The following is a 16578-nucleotide window of genomic DNA, read 5'->3' on the forward strand; positions in this document are numbered from 1 at the left end:
ATTTGATTAAATGTACATATATTTTGTTTATATGCATATATGACAATTACTTATAATCTTGAGCTAACACTCATTGAATATTAAGGTAATAAAAGTAATTTTATTTTTTATTAATTTTATATATTAATATTATTTCTTTTTTTATAATTATTTTTAGTCATGTTATAAATTAACAAAAAAATTGTCAAACCACCTTCTTCTAAAAATTTCGCATGTTTACACATTTTTTGTCATTTATACATTTTTATCATATTATTGATCACATATCTTAAAATATATCAATATGTCATTAATTTAATTGTTGGAGGCTTAGATAATAAAAAATAAAAATTGAGATGTTTATTTAGATGCCATAATATCATAAAGATTTAGTAAAATTATTTTGAATACTTCGTGAGCTTATTTTCACATTTTTAATCTTCCATATGTGTTATCATAGAGCAAGCCATATTCCCCTGCACATATTGCGTCCCAAGAAAAAGCAACATAGGAAAATATATCAGACAAAAACAGGGTTACAGTTTAATTACTCATATTAGCCAAAAGGCAAAGTAAAAAGGAAGTTCAAAGCCCACTTGATCCAATCAACTTGGTTAACCCAAAGGTTATAGCCATAGCCAGCCACCCTCCAACCAAGACCCTAACTGCAGGCCTCACGGTTGGTGCCTTCCCTAACGAAGCCCCCAACCATCCAAACACCAACAAAGCCAAGCTGACTGCACCAATCACTACACCTAACCTCACCTTATACTCCCTTATAAAAGATGCAGCTAGCAATGGTACCATTGCCCCCACCGTGAACGAAAGGGCTGAGGCTGCAGCAGCTTGTAAAGGGTTTGGTAAAGCCTCCTTTTCTCCTTTTTCTTCTTCTGTTTCTCTATTTTCACCTCTTTGTTTGTCTCGTTGAATCTGGGCCAACTCTATATCTAACTGTGAGTACACGGAAACAAACTCACCTATGGCCATGCTGCAAGCCCCAGCTACCAGACCTGCAAAACCGGTCAGTATCATGGCCTTAATGTCTTGTTTTACAGCACCAACACCCATCATGAGTGAAGCAGTGGAGACAAGTCCATCGTTGGCGCCTAGGACTGCAGCTCGTAGCCATTGTGATCGTTTTGAGTAGTTGAAGTGATCATCTTTTATTTCAAGTTCCATGCTTGTTTGTTGCTCAACATCATTCACTGCAGGGATAGTGAGCTTCTGGTTATTGAAAGATATTCTGTCAGTTGTCTCCATGAGAAAGGAATGGAAATGGGAAGAAACTACTACAAAATGAAGGAAATTAATGAAGGAAAGGCAGAGAAATGTGGAGGACACACACCCCCTAGGAGGGTATTTATTGAGGGAAACGTTCACTGTGGAGAAGGCAAATGTGGGGTATCCTAAGCACTCATGTAAGAAATTAGATATTATAATGTTCCACAAAGAAAAAAATTATTGTTAAATTACAAAAAAAAAAAAAGAAAAAACCTAGAGTACGTAGATCAGAATTAAGATGATAAAACAATATTCAAGTTCTAAAATTTAGTTATAAGAAGAAACATTTCTTGTATGGAAGGTCAATTAATGGGGGGTGTCATGAAATGATATCAACTTTGCACCGTCACCACACCATTCAATTCCTGTTCACCCCATTAATATCATCTTCATGCAGATGTCGGATAATCTTTAAAGAAGGCTAATCAAGCTGGATTTTGACCAAACGAAGAAAGCTTTGCCTCCCTGTGAATCACTTCTACAATGGACTCAGAATCGACTCTCCAAATTTTGTATGGCCACCCAATTGGTGGTATTTGGTGAAAACAGGAGTGATTATTTCTCCATTTTGCTGCCAAATTCTACATGGGATATAAAAAATCTTAGCTTCAAATTGTTTGAAAGAATTAAAAAAAAAAAACAGAAAGGGTTAGTATAACAAATCGATCTAAAGAAGCAAAGGGATATGTAGAAAAGAACTTAAACTGAAAACAGAGTAGTACAAAAATTGAGGTTCTGGATGGTAGTCTATATATGAAATATGAAATTTGTAATAAGGATATCACCAAAAAAAAAAAAAAAATGAACTTCAAGGGATGCAGTTACACCAGAACACACGTTCATGATTAAATCATGACTACTCAACAAGACAAAAAAAAGTACTAAGCGTTTCAAATCTTTCAATTTCTTCGGTTATTATTTTTTATAGGTAGGATTTAAATTTTAGTCACTAAAATTAAAAGTTCAATATTTTATCAATAAATTAAATAACTGTTGATACTTTAAAATTATGTGACACTACTAAATTCCTCACATAATGTAATATATATATATATATATATGACGAAACTGAATTGTCACTAATACCATCTCTTTTGGTTGCAAATATGTAAGCCACTAAATTTGATTAATACAAATGAAAGATCCAATTTCTGATTAATAGTATGCATTAAAGTTAGTGACATCATATTAAAATTTATTTATGTCACATGACATCTTATAATTCTGTCATGAAAAAATTTTCCATTTATGGCAAAGTAAAATCGTCAAATAAAAATCGAAACATCACAAAAAAAAAAAAATTTACCGCCATCTAAATTTAGTGGGAAAGTTTAGCACCATATTTTTGTAACATTATCACATGTATCGTCACAAAATTTATCTAACAGCGAAAATGAGTGACGAATTTAAAAATTCGTCACCTTATGCATACTTTGTGTGACGAAAATTTACATGCCGTTAAAAAATTTATCACTAATTGTCAAATTTGTTGTCAAATTTGATGTAGTATAGGAATTATGATAGGTGTCACATTTTCTTCCCCCTAGAGAGAGCCTTGAACCCACTCAAAAGAAACCCCAAAATTAATGGATTGCTGAATGGCAGAGCACAAAATCGTGGGAATGAGATAATATTAAATAAGCCAAGGGAGTGTGCCACCCACGCGACTACCACTCTCCATTAGTTAAGGCAATTCAAAAAACCTAAAAATGTTGGATGTTTCATATTGCCCTTTCCTTTTCAACTGTCCTCTCAGACACTATGATTATGGTTTTGGTCTCTGTCTTCTATCATGGAGCTCTAAAGGAAAGCAATAACCTCTTTTGATACTATTTTTGGTTTCCACATCTTCCCCCATGAGGAGAATAATTGGCTTTGCTGCACATATATTTTACGTATACGACTCTCTTTAATTTTCTTCAGTAGTCTAGTCTGGTGAAGGAGGTATTAGCATCAGGGCTGACGATTTGCCATTATGGCAATTGCAATTTCGCAAGTACCATTCCAAATGCATGTTTCAGCATACATGCCACTGGTTGCATTGGAGAAATGCCGTGTTATTGTCAAAGCTCTGTTGTTTTTCCTGTCTAGGCTGACTTAGGAATTTATCATATAGACGTGATGTCGTATAATCGTAAACTATGAGTACAGAAATTCCCTTTTTTTTTAAAAGTAAATGGAATTTTATTAAAAGCGAAATAACATAGTTATATCCGAGCTACACAACCTAAGTGCCTGTGAACTCCAATCTTAGCTAGGGAATCAGCAAAATATTTTGCTTCCCTAAATACATGATCAAAAGAGATTTTCATGATAACAGCATTAAGGCTATACAGCTTATTAAAGATAGCATTGTAATTCCATGGGCTCTCACTAACCTTGTTCAGCCAAGAAGTAACTACTTTAGAGTTGGTTTCAATAATAATTTCTGGAAGAGGATCGATATTCCCATTAACCTCGATGTTGAGTGCTTCAAAGACTGCGAGAAGTTCTGCCAAGTCCCGGATGACACCTCCAATGCCCACAAGTCCTGGTTTACCAATTGTGGAGCCATCAACATTTATTTTGCATACACCTTCAGGGGAAGGGACCAATAAATGTTAACTATGACTGGTCTCTTATGGAATGGAACATATAGATCTTGAATTATAAAGAAAGTTCAGAGAAGAAAAGTTCAGATCAGGGAATTTGGCTTTCATCCACCACTCTAGCCCGGTACAAATCAAATTGTAGATGTGATCAATCGATATTGATTTCCGTTTGAAAACCTTTTCATTGCGCGCTAGCCAAATAGACCAAATGATGGTACAGAACAGGATGTCCCGTGGTTGTTTCTGATTCCTTTTGACAATGAGGCCACTCCAAGATTGAAAAGAAAAAAAAAAGCCATTAAAGACCAGAAATAACCCAAGAAATGTTCCATTGGCTGTAGCATTTACACCAAACATTTCAAGAGAAATTAGAGAAGAGTAATAAATGATCAATAGTGAAAAAGCAGAAAATGATGAAAACTTTATTGTAATGACTTGTATTTTACAATGAGATTTAAAGTTTATTTATACAGAAGTAAACTATTTCAAAATAGAAAATGCAATAAATAGAAATAATGACTAAATTAATTCCTATAATCACCTAATCAATATCTAAATCAATATCTAGTACTCTCTAAATCAATATCAAATCAGTCTAGAATATTATTGAAATATTACTAGAATAATATCATCAATCTAGAATTTTACTAGAATATTATTAGAATATCATTGACACCCCTCGGCAAACTCAAATGGTAAGGTAGAGGCCAACTTGAGTTTGGAAACTTGGATAAGAAATTGACCAGGTAGATGTGATTTGGTGAAGATATCTACTTTTTGATCAGCATTGGTAATAGGAACAAGTCGAAGAGTTTGAACAAGTAGATGGAGACGAAGAGACAGTCAATTTCAATATGTTTAGTACACTCATGAAAAACATCATTATGAGCTATCTGAATGGCACTTTGATTGTAAAAAAATATAGGAGTACTAGAGTGATAAGAAATACTCATATCTTGAAGTAGCCATCATAACCATAAAAGTTATAATGTGGCATCTACAAGAGCTTGATACTTAGCTTCAATGCTAGAGTGGGACACATAGTTTGTTTTGTACTTCGCCAAGAAATAAGAAAAGAATCAAGAAAGAAACGGTAGCTTGTGGTAGAACAACAATCAGTAGGATCTCCTGCCTAATTAGCATCACAATAACAATGTATGTCCAAATAGGAACTAGAGGAAAAAATGCAAACCATGGACCCTAGTACCCTTGACATATTGTAGGGTCCAAAGAACATAAACAAAATGAGTAGATCAAGGAGCAGGTAGAAATTGACTAACCAAATGAACAACATAGACAATATCTGAATGAGTAACTGTCCAGTATACGAGACTACCCACTAGAGTTCGATTCAAAGAAGGGTTTAGAAGTGGTGTACCATCAGAAAGAGAAAGCTTCAAATTTTGTTCAAGTGGTGATGATGCAATCTTGCTATCAATTAAACCTGTTCGAGCAATAAGATTAGAAACATACTTTGTTTGAGACAAATGTAAACCAGTAGAATCATTAGTGACTTCAAGGCCTAAAAAATAATTAAATGACTGAAATCTTTCATCTCAATCTTAGAATAAAGAAAAGATTTTAGATCTTGAATACCATTTGCATCATTACCCATAATGATCATGTCATCTACATAAAGTAAGAGAAGAGTAGTACCATTTTTAGTAGTTTGAGTAAAAAGGGTAGAATCATGATTATTAGATGTAAAACCAAGTTATGCAACGATGGTATTAAACTTCGAGAACCAAGCTTTAGGGGCTTGTTTAAGACTATGTAAAGCATGTTGAAGAAACAGACTATGTTTGAAGGTACAAATGAACTGGGATATGGCTTCATATAGATTTCCTCAGATAGATCACCATTCAAGAAGGCATTTTTAACATCTATTTGAAAGGTTGGCCACTTTCTAGCTACAGTAACAGCTAATATTGAATGAATAAATGTGAGACGTACAATTGGGGCAAAAGTCTCTTTATAGTCAATGCCATATTATTGTGTAAATCCTCAAGCAACAAGAAAAGCTTTGTAATGTTCCACTGACCCATAAGATCTAGTCTTGATCTTGTAGACCCACTTACAATTAATCATTGACTTATCAAAAAGTTATTCAACAATATCCTAGGTATGAGTTTTTTCAAGAACCTAAAGCTCATTTGCCATTACTTGCTGCTATATAGGATTATAGATAACTTCGCAAAAATTGTAAGGTTCATGTAATGTGGCTAAAACATAATAATAGTGAAAATCATGAAATTGAATGTTGGGTTCCCTTACTTGGGTGAAACGACGAAGTAGAGGCAATATGTATGGAGAAGGGACAACTGTATCAATAGAAGCGTCAGTTAGATAAGACATAGTAGGGTAAAAGAAGATGGATCACTATTTGAGTCATAAGTACCTATAATAGTCTTTTCATTTGAAGAAAAGCAAAAGATGAATTTGTAAAAATTCATAAAGAATAACATGGTGAATGTAATGAGGACACACTAGTGAATTTTTTATATTTTCAAAAAACTACATGTCTTGAGATGCAAAGACGTTTAAACACTAGATAATAACATCTATACCTTTTGTGTTATATACCATAACCCAAAAAACAACAAAATCTAGCTTTAGGTTTAAGTTTAGTCCTTTCATGAGTAGGAAGTAGAACGAAGCAAACATATCCAAAATTTTTGAAGGAATGATAATCAGGTACCTTATTGTATAGACATTCATAGAGAGATCATGTGCCTAATACAGGTGTAGGAACATGATTAATAGTGTAAGCAGTAATAAAAGTAGCTTTGCCTAAAAAATATTCAAGAATGAAAGAGAAAATGAGAAAGGCACAAATTGTGTCAAGAATATAATGATGTTTTCTTTCTACACGACTATTTTTTGTGAAGTATATGGGAAAGACATATGAGGAAGAATCCCATCATCCTTTAACAAGTTACGAAACTTAATTTTTGTATATTCAACAGCATTGTTAGACTTGAAAATTTTTATTTTTCTAAAAAATTAAGTTTTTATCATGTTATTGAATTCATAAAAAATAGATAAAAGTTTAGTTCTTTGTTTGAATAAATATATCCAAGTATAATGAGAGACATCATCAATAAATATAACATAGTAATATGAACCTCCTAAGTTTGGTGTGGGAGTTGGACCTTAAATATCATAATGGATTAAATCAAAAAGAGTAGATGAGATAGAATCACTTTTATTAAAAGGTAAAGCAATTTGCTTTCCAAGTTAACAAGATAAATAATAAAAAATATTATAAGAAACATTACCTAAGACATCAGTGGAAGTAAGTGATTTTATTTAAGAAATAGATGCATGTCCTAGCCTAGAATGCCATAAATCTAATGAAACTGAAGAGTCGGTTGTTTGAGATGTAGTAGCAGTAAGCAAATATTATGGAATTTTCAAAGTTTCAAGCTCAAACAATATTCCAACCTTACGCCCTATCTTTACCTTCTGAACTGTTTAAGGATCCTGTATAATACAACCATATCATTGTAAAAAATACAAATCAAAACCAAGATCACAAAGTTAGCCAACAGAAAGCAAATTTAAGGTAAGATTGCAAATAAGGTAAGTGTCAGATATGCAAAGTTTTGAGGTTTCATATTTATTAGCTTTATAGGTTAGATGGTGATCCAAGAGAGGGGTGAATTGGATTTCTCCAAAATTTTCCCAAACAAATGATTTCAATATAATTGAATGGAAATTAAAACAATAAGCACTTTTGATGAAAATATAATGCAAACAATAACAATTAATAAATCTAAAATCAAATATAAACAACAATAAATTGTAAAGAGATAGGGATAGAAAAATCAAACACAATGATTTATAGAGGTTCGATCCTTCTCCATAAGGCACCTACGTCCTCTTTTCTTGGTTGTCCACACCAAAGCTTCAATCCACTATTCTTGAATTGAAAATACAACCTATCTTTTTCTTTTTAAGGCTTAAGATAGAAACCTCTACCCTTTGTAGTATTTTACCCAATCTCACTACAAAGCTCTCAAAAGGATACCTCTCATTTTGTTCTCTTTCACCCTTGTATATCAAAGCTAATTTTGCAAACAACAGAACAACCTCTCTAAGGCTAAGTGTTTGCTAAGTTTAAGTACAAGAAAATGATGAATGAACAACAAATAAAAATTGGATACAATAAATACAAAGATATGGACTTTGAAGCTCTAAAAACTCTTGATTTTTTGAGAGAATGAAAATGTGGCTTATTAGCTCTTGCTCTCTTGATTCATCAATCTTCTTGGTGTGTTGGAGTGCCCAATTTATAGAGAAATTGAAGAGGTAGCCATTGAAGTGTTTGAGAGAAGAAAATAGCCGTTAAAAGCACCAAAGAGTAGATGCTGGAGTGTTTCTGCCCAGAACCGATCAATCCCTTCCATGAGGGGATCGATCCTGTCAGTGGCTGGGTGGTTATCTCTTATTCTATACTCTACTCACTAATTTAATCATATCTTCAGTTATACAAATCTAAATCAGAAACCATTTGAAGATTTAGAAGCTAGAGTTAAAGTGCTTTCTATCCATATAAAGTTTATCACCTAATTCACTGTGTATGAATTATAGTAAATTTTCAAAGTTATGCCTTGTGTAGTTTTTCTGACAACTGCAGAGTGTCTAGTAAAAATTCAAAATTTTTTCTTAGAAGATTTGGATTTTGATTTTGTTTAATCCATTAGAAAGTGGACTCAAAGAGCTTTCCAACCATATAAAATTCAAATATTAAGACTTTGTGAATTAATACAGAAAAATAAAACAATTTCAATGTTGGAAAACTTTGTTCTTGTAAAACGACTTTTTTAAGTTAATCTATTTCTTAAAACCAATATTATCAAAATTTTATTAAGTCCAAAATGAATAAGTTCGCTTTAAAAACAACAATTGGACTTTCATTTAAGCTCAAATAAATAATCTTTAAAGATAGATTTGGTTTGAGAAATATGACACTAAGAAATGTTTGTTTAAACTTTGAAAATCATATTATTTATTTAGTGCCAAAATATAAAACTTAAGAACATGTACTAAATAAATCCTTTTTCAAAATCTTGATCAAGTTTATTTAGCTTTAATGTTTTGTCATTTCAAAATAAGAATCAATTCAAGGCTAACAATCTCCCCTTTTTTGATATGACAAAACCTAAAGATAAATTTGCTTGATGAAGAACTTTCTTTGAAACATTTAAAATTTTGAAAGACATTTTGGAAAATCCCCCTTAATTTATGCATCCTAATCCAATGGCAAAACTCCTCAATTTATGCATCTCTAATCCAACACAACTTAACATACATATGCTAGTCAAATATATGAAATAAGCACAATCAAACATATGCATGTCAAGCACAAGAAAATTTGTCTATATGATATTTCTCCCTCTTTTTGTCATAACAAAAAGGCATGAGCATATTAATGAGCAAATAAACACAAAGAGGCATCATTAACAAATATATTCATAAAACATTTCTCTTCCCTTTTGTTTATGCTCTATATACCAAATGTTAAGCTCCTATATCAATTGCAATAAGAAGAAATATATTTAAATTCTCTCCCCCTTTTTGTCATTTCAAAAGAAAGAGAGATCAATTCAAGGCATGGGATAAAATGCTTGATACCAATAAAATCAAGAGTATTTTGAATGCATGTAATCAAGTGTAATATGCACAATGAAGTTCACATACATGTATTCAAGCACAAAAGCATAAGTGTATCCAAATTTGGCATTTTAGCACAAGTCATCAAATTTACTACATGAAATTTATGAGCAAAAGATAATGAATGATATGCAATCTACTCATAAATCATGTTATCATAAGATGTGCTTAGAGCCTAAAACATCGATAGCAATTAAGCATAAATTCAAGCACATGCATACAAGCTCATACCAATTGTTATGGATACCAATTGTTAAAGATATGTCATCAAGAAGCATACCAATTGTTATCACAAAACAAATCAAGCAAAATTGTATTATAAGATTTCTCCTCATTTTCAAAATAAGGATTAATCAATTTAAGGTACACATAATTTTGCATGAAAGGTACAAGCTATATCAAGGATAGGCACATAAATAATCAACTATGAAAGCAAAAAAAAAAAAAATCCTTAGCAATTTTGATACCAATTGTTACCAATTGTTAGCAATTTTATTCAACAACTTTCATAGAACAAACATACTTTAAGCATATGAAAGATTTATTCAATACATGCATAAATGATAATAGTAATCTTTCATAAGCTATCATATCCAAACAAGAACCAAAAGCTCATATGTATATAATAAATCATAAGTACTAATGATCAATGAGGTTCAATTATCATCATGTCATAACAAAGATTATATAAGGATGATTCTCCAAACATGATGAGCACATATGCTATAGCAAAGAAATAATGAAAGCATAATTATTCAATTATAATCCAAATTATTTCAAAATTCAAATATATTTTTCAATAAAAATCATACAAGCATATGCAAAAGCATTTCAAATCACATATAGCAATATACTAATAAAGATACAAACATTTAGACATAATGTGGTACATGCTATCTCAATGATCTCAATCAATGAACATGAATATAAATTTCAAATTTGTAAGTTCATAATCCATGAGTCAAGGCAATTGAAAGATAAAAAAAAAATCAATATATTCAATTCATATGCATGTCCAAAGATTCAAACAAATATTCATGCAATAAAAACTATTAATTAAAGCAATCAAGAACTAGGCATGAATATCAATGAAGGTGAATTAATCAATCCAAGCTTTCAAAAATGTTAGAACAATATCTACCAAGTGGCTTGGTGATTAATTTGTGCAATGTGTTTATATATTCAACAACAAAATCATATATTTGCACATATTAAAGCAAGCATGTATATGTACTCAAACTTATACATCATATCATAAAGTTGATACATTTACCTCCATCCATGTCAAGCTTTGTTGTTGTGCTCATTCGGCTTTAAATTCTCCAATCCACTTTATTTGAGAAAAATTAGGCTTGATTGATGAGGATGACATGCTTTTCTTGCTATACTTGAAATTCCAAAAATGTAGGCTCATTCATGCTCATTTCAAGTTCTCCTAGCATAGACTTAGAAAAATTTCTTGACAAAGGATTTTCATTAGAAACATCAAGAAAATTAATTGATAAAAATTATACCAATTGTTAGAAAATAATTCCAAATTCTAAGTCATTATAGCGAAAAGAAAATTTATTCACTGAGCACAAGTTGCCAATTGCAAGGGAGATATATATTTAAGCTAGAGGTCATATATCAATTTAAACATCAAATAGCACAAGAATGGCACTAAAGCAAAAATTCTCATGTAATGTGCCAAAATCAAACCTTTTAGATCATTCATGAACACAAAATAGATATATTCAATATTCATGTATATTCAAGAACTCATCAAAGAATATGCCAAAATAAATTTTAGGCCATATGAAAACTAAAAACTCAAGGAAGACATATTTATCATAAAAAAAATATTCAAGAAAATTTTAGCACAGAAGCACAAATATGTCTACACAAATTATAGGCCATAATCAACAATGACTTAAGCTAAAAATAACATCATAAGAAATTCATTTACTTAAGTCATGTTGCAACCATGTCAAGTCAAGAAAAATCACATTTATCATATATGCACACACTTGACAAGAACAATAGATGAACCAATCACACATATCATTTACAAGCAAGTAGTTCATCATATTCAAAATCACAAATCAAGAGATATATCAATTGAGCACAAGATCCAAAATATTTCACAAAATTAATGAATCAATTTAGCACAAGAGCAAGTATATAAAAATATTTTAAAAATCAAGAGATAAAAAATTTAAGTATTTTCAAATCATAAGCATTAAGTCAAGTTGAACTAATGATCATATGTTTTCATCTATGTTCAAAAACATAGATGAACAAAGAATCAATATATATCACTTAAGCACATAATGTTCATCAATTCATTAACACAAGAGAAGAAATAATTCTTGAATTAATAAGGATAAAGAATTAAAGCATATTTCAAGACTATTTCATAAGAAATCAAAATATGAACAATCAAACAACAATATTTATAATTTAAGCACAAGATGTTCATAAATTCATAAATCAAGAGTTATAACATTTAGAATATAACAATCAAGTTTAAATAATATATCACAAGATTCAAGCATTATAAACAAGTTAGGCAATTTTAAACATCATGGTCATATAAGCATGTTTAACAATCACAAATCAATAAAAAATTTATCAACAAAAGTATGCTCAAGCAATTTAATACCACAAACAATTTCAACAAGCATCTCAAACATACTTAAGAGCAAGATAAATGCATATTGAATGCAAGCTCACATTTTTTCAAGATTATGCAACATATGTCTCGTAATCAATGTTAACCAAAATTTGCATAATCAATGAAGCATCCAAATTTCATCAAAAATAGGTAACCAAATTCAAATCTTCTTCAAATAAAAGTTTAGAGGTTACCCATCTCCATTGTGTGTCTAGAGTATTTAATCTTCAATCTCACATTGTAGCTCTTTGCTCTAACAAACCTACAAGAGACAATCTCATTTGATTTTTGGTACCTAAATTGCTTTGGGTCCTTGAGAATTAGTCACCAAGTCTCTTGTTCCTTTTGGAACCCATACTTGCCTAATTCTAAATGGGACTTTTCTTCTAATAGGACAAGTATGTATAGTATGACCATGAAAATTACAAAAATTACATTTAATCATTTTACTACTTAAACTCTTGTTTAAAAGCTCTTGTTTATCATTCATCAAAACTTCAAATTTCTTTCTCAATTTTAAATTCTCTTTTTTCTAGAATTTCATACCAATTTTGAGAGGTTTCAAAATCTATTTTTAATTTTTCATTTTCTTTTTCCAAAGCATTTTTTGCATTCATTAAAAACTCATTCTCTACATTCAACTTTGAAATCATTTTCTTATATTTCCTTTTCATTGATTCGCATTCAACATATAGCTCATTATAAGCATCTTGTAATTCATTAAAAGCATATGAATTTAAATCAATAGAATTAGAGATTACCTTCGAATCTTCAAGAGCCATAAGACATGATGCATTTCGGTTAGATTATTATTCTTCGTGTATTTCATCCAACTTCTCCCATATCTCATTTGAGGTTGGACACTTTGATACCAAGTTGAATTTGTGGGAGTCAAGAGCTCTATATAGTAAGCACTTGGCCTTGGCATCATCCATCATTTGCCTCATGTATTTTGTATCATTTGAAGGAGTTTCAAGCCCTTTTTCAATCACATTCAAAGCTCTAAAATCTTGGGCCACAATGAACACCTTCATCCTCCTTCTCCATCCATAAAATTTAAATTTATTAACCATAAGAGCTTTGAGGACTTCCTCACCATCTTGAACCAAAATTGAGCCATAGGATCTTTTCTTAAGGTGGTTAAACCTATAAAAAGAGACCAAAACTCTAATACCAATTGTTAGCTTTATAGATTAGATGGTGATCCAAGAGGGGGGTGAATTGGATTTCTTCAAATTCTTCCCAAACAAATGATTTCAATATAGTTGAACGGAAATTAAAACAATAAGCACTTTTGATGAAAATATAATGCAAACAATAACAATTAATGAATCTAAAATCAAATATAAAAAATAATAAATTGTAAAGAGATAGCGATAGAGAAATCAAACACAATGATTTATAGAAGTTTGATCTTTCTCCATAAGGCACCTATGTCCTCTCTTCTTAGTTGTCCACACCAAAGCTTCAATCCACTATTCTTGAATTGAAAATACAACCTATCTTTTTCTTTCTAAGGCTTAAGATATAAACCTTTACCCTTTGTAGTATTTTACCCAATCTCACTACAAAGCTCTCAAGAAGATACATCACTTTTTATTCTCTTCCACCCTTGTATATCAAAGACAATTTTGCAAACAATAGAACAACCTTTCTAAGGCTAAGTGTTTGCTAAGTTTAAGTACAAGAAAATGATGAATGAACAACAAATAAAAATTGGACACAATAAACACAAAGATATGAACTTTGAAGCTCTAAAAACTCTTGATTCTTTGAAAAAATGAAAATGTGGCTTATTGGCTCTTGTTCTCTTGATTCATCAATCCTCTTGGTGTGTTGGAGTGCCCAATTTATAAAGAAATAGAAGAGGTAGCCGTTGGAAGTGTTTGGGAGAAGAAAATAACCATTATAAGCACTAAAAAGTAGACGTTAGAGTGTTTTCACCCAGAACCGATCAATCCCTTCCATGAGGGGATCGATTGGTTCATGTTTTGAACCAATTTACCTTTGAAAATCATGACCCGATCGATCCTTTCCATGAGAGGATTGATCATGTCAGTGGTTGGGTGGTTATCTCCTGTTCTACACTCTACTCACTAATTTCATCATATCTTGAGTTATACAAATCTAAATCACAAGCCGTTTGAAGATTTAGAAACTAGAGTTAAAGTGCTTTCTATCCATATAAAGTTCATCACCTAATTCACCATGTACGAATTATAGTAAATTTTCAAAATTACGCTTTATGCAGCTTTTCTGACAACTGTAAAGTGTCTAGTAAAAATTCAAAATCTTTTCTTAGAAATTTGGATTTTGATTTTGTTTAATCCATTAGAGAGTAGACTCAAAGAGCTTTCCAACCATATAAAATTCAAATATTAAGACTTTGTGAATTAATACAAAAAAATAAAACAATTTTAATGTTGGAAAACTTTGTTTTTGTAAAATAGCTTTCTTAAGTTAATCTATTTCTCAAAACCAATTTTATCAAAATTGTATTAAGTCCAAAATGAATAAGTTCACTTTAAAAACAACAATTGGACTTTCATTTAAGCTTAAATAAATAATCTTTAAAGATAGATTTGGTTTGAGAAATATGACACTAAGAAAGGTTTGTTTAAACTTTGAAAATAATATTATTTATTTAGTATCAAAATATAAAACTTAAGAACATGTACTAAATAAATCCTTTTTCAAAATCTTGATCAAGTTTATTTAGCTTTAATGTTTTGTCATTTAAAAATAAGAATCAATTCAAGGCTAACAATATTATCGATGTGGCTAGCTTTTAAGACAATCCATTTGTTGTTTTAATGATTGGACCATAAGGTGTAGGTATCTTGCTTTTAAATAAAGAAGGGTCAACAATCATATGATTTTCACAAGCAGTATCAAACAATCAAACATTACCTGATGTGGCAATAGACATGGTAGGAATATGAGATCAAGATAATATTTGATTGAACAAATTTTAAAGATTAATGGTGGAGATTGTAATGGTATTAGAAGAAGATTCAAAAGTGTTTAGTTCAGTGGTTGTTACCACAATAGTCTTGTTAGTGCGAGGATCATGAATTAGACTACAGTTGTAATGATATTTAGCTTTATATTTTTGAATGGGATGATTAGTCCTCCCACATCATAAACAAGACTTATGAAAAGTAGAGCTAGTATTTTTTTTAAGGAGCAACAACAACAATAGTATCAACCTATGAGTCTGACTCATACCTAATCAAGTTTCTTAAATATCAATTCTATAAGAGCATTTTTCATAGTTGGCAAGGGATGTCGGTATAAAAGTGAAGACCTAGTATTCTCAAATTCATCTCAAAGTGCCATTAGAAATTGAATAAGATGAATTTGTTTTTGATAAATAATAAAATTACCAACATCACTTTCATCTTTGAATTTTGGCTTAGAATTTTCAAGCATGTTCTATAAATGTTACAATTTAGAATGAAAATCATCAATTAACTAACTTGGTTTTTGACGAAGGCGAGATAAAGTGGTCAAAATATGATATTGATGAATAAGGATAATAGAGCTCTATCATATGGCAAGAAAATCCCAAGCATCTTTAGCAAGTTCAAATTGCTCAAAATGTGTATTCATAAAAGAAATAGTGATGTTGGTGAACCATGTCAGAATTTGATGATTTTTACTTCCTATTCCTTTAACCAATCTATAAATTTATCATTGGATTCTTCTTTTTTTTCTTTCTAGTGCTTTGCATTCCTTGGTAACAATAAGCCATAATTTTATTCCCATTTGATAACTACGTATAGCCATAGCCCACCTATTGTAGTTATTTTCATCAAGGATAATGGAAATTAGTTGTACATTTTCTCATTGAATACTTGCCATTAAGCTCTTGAAAAAAAAATGGAGATTTGAAAAGTTATGAGTATTGATATAAAAGAGAAACCTAAAAAGTTGAAGCGTAAAAGCAAAAAAATAAAGTTTAGAAAGGAGAATAAACCAAAGATGAAAATAAGCAAATATTGGTTATTCCAAAGTGATTCCCCTTCGAAATGAATCATGAAATTGCTCTGATATCATGAAAAAGGAGAAATGATGAAAAGTTTATTATATTGACTCATATTTTACAATGAGACTTACAGCCTATTTATACAATGGTAAACTGTCACAAAATAGAAAATACAATAAATAGAAATAATGACTAAATCAATTCTTATAATCACCTAATCAATATTTAAATCAATATTAAATCAATGTATAATATTCTCTAAATTAATATCAAATCAATCTAGAATATTATTAGAATATTTCTAGAATAATATCATGAATCTAGAATATTATCAGAATATTACTAGAATATCATTGACAAATAATTTCAGGTTCTATATAAAAAGGGGTAGTTATTAATCGTATTAT

General features: G+C 30.6%; 1 protein-coding gene across 1 annotated transcript; it reads right to left on the reverse strand.

The window, feature by feature from the left end:
- Positions 1-314: 314 nt before the first annotated feature.
- On the reverse strand, positions 315-1631 carry LOC111302003 (vacuolar iron transporter homolog 2-like). Its single transcript, XM_022897950.2, has one exon. The coding sequence runs from the start codon at positions 1237-1239 to the stop codon at positions 565-567; it is 675 nt and encodes a 224-aa protein (XP_022753685.2). The 5' UTR covers positions 1240-1631; the 3' UTR covers positions 315-564.
- Between the last annotated feature and the right edge of the window lie 14947 nt (positions 1632-16578).

Source organism: Durio zibethinus, chromosome 3 (genome assembly GCF_047325235.1).
Source record: "Durio zibethinus cultivar Kanyao isolate XHJ-2024 chromosome 3, ASM4732523v1, whole genome shotgun sequence".
Classification (NCBI taxonomy): domain Eukaryota; kingdom Viridiplantae; phylum Streptophyta; class Magnoliopsida; order Malvales; family Malvaceae; genus Durio; species Durio zibethinus.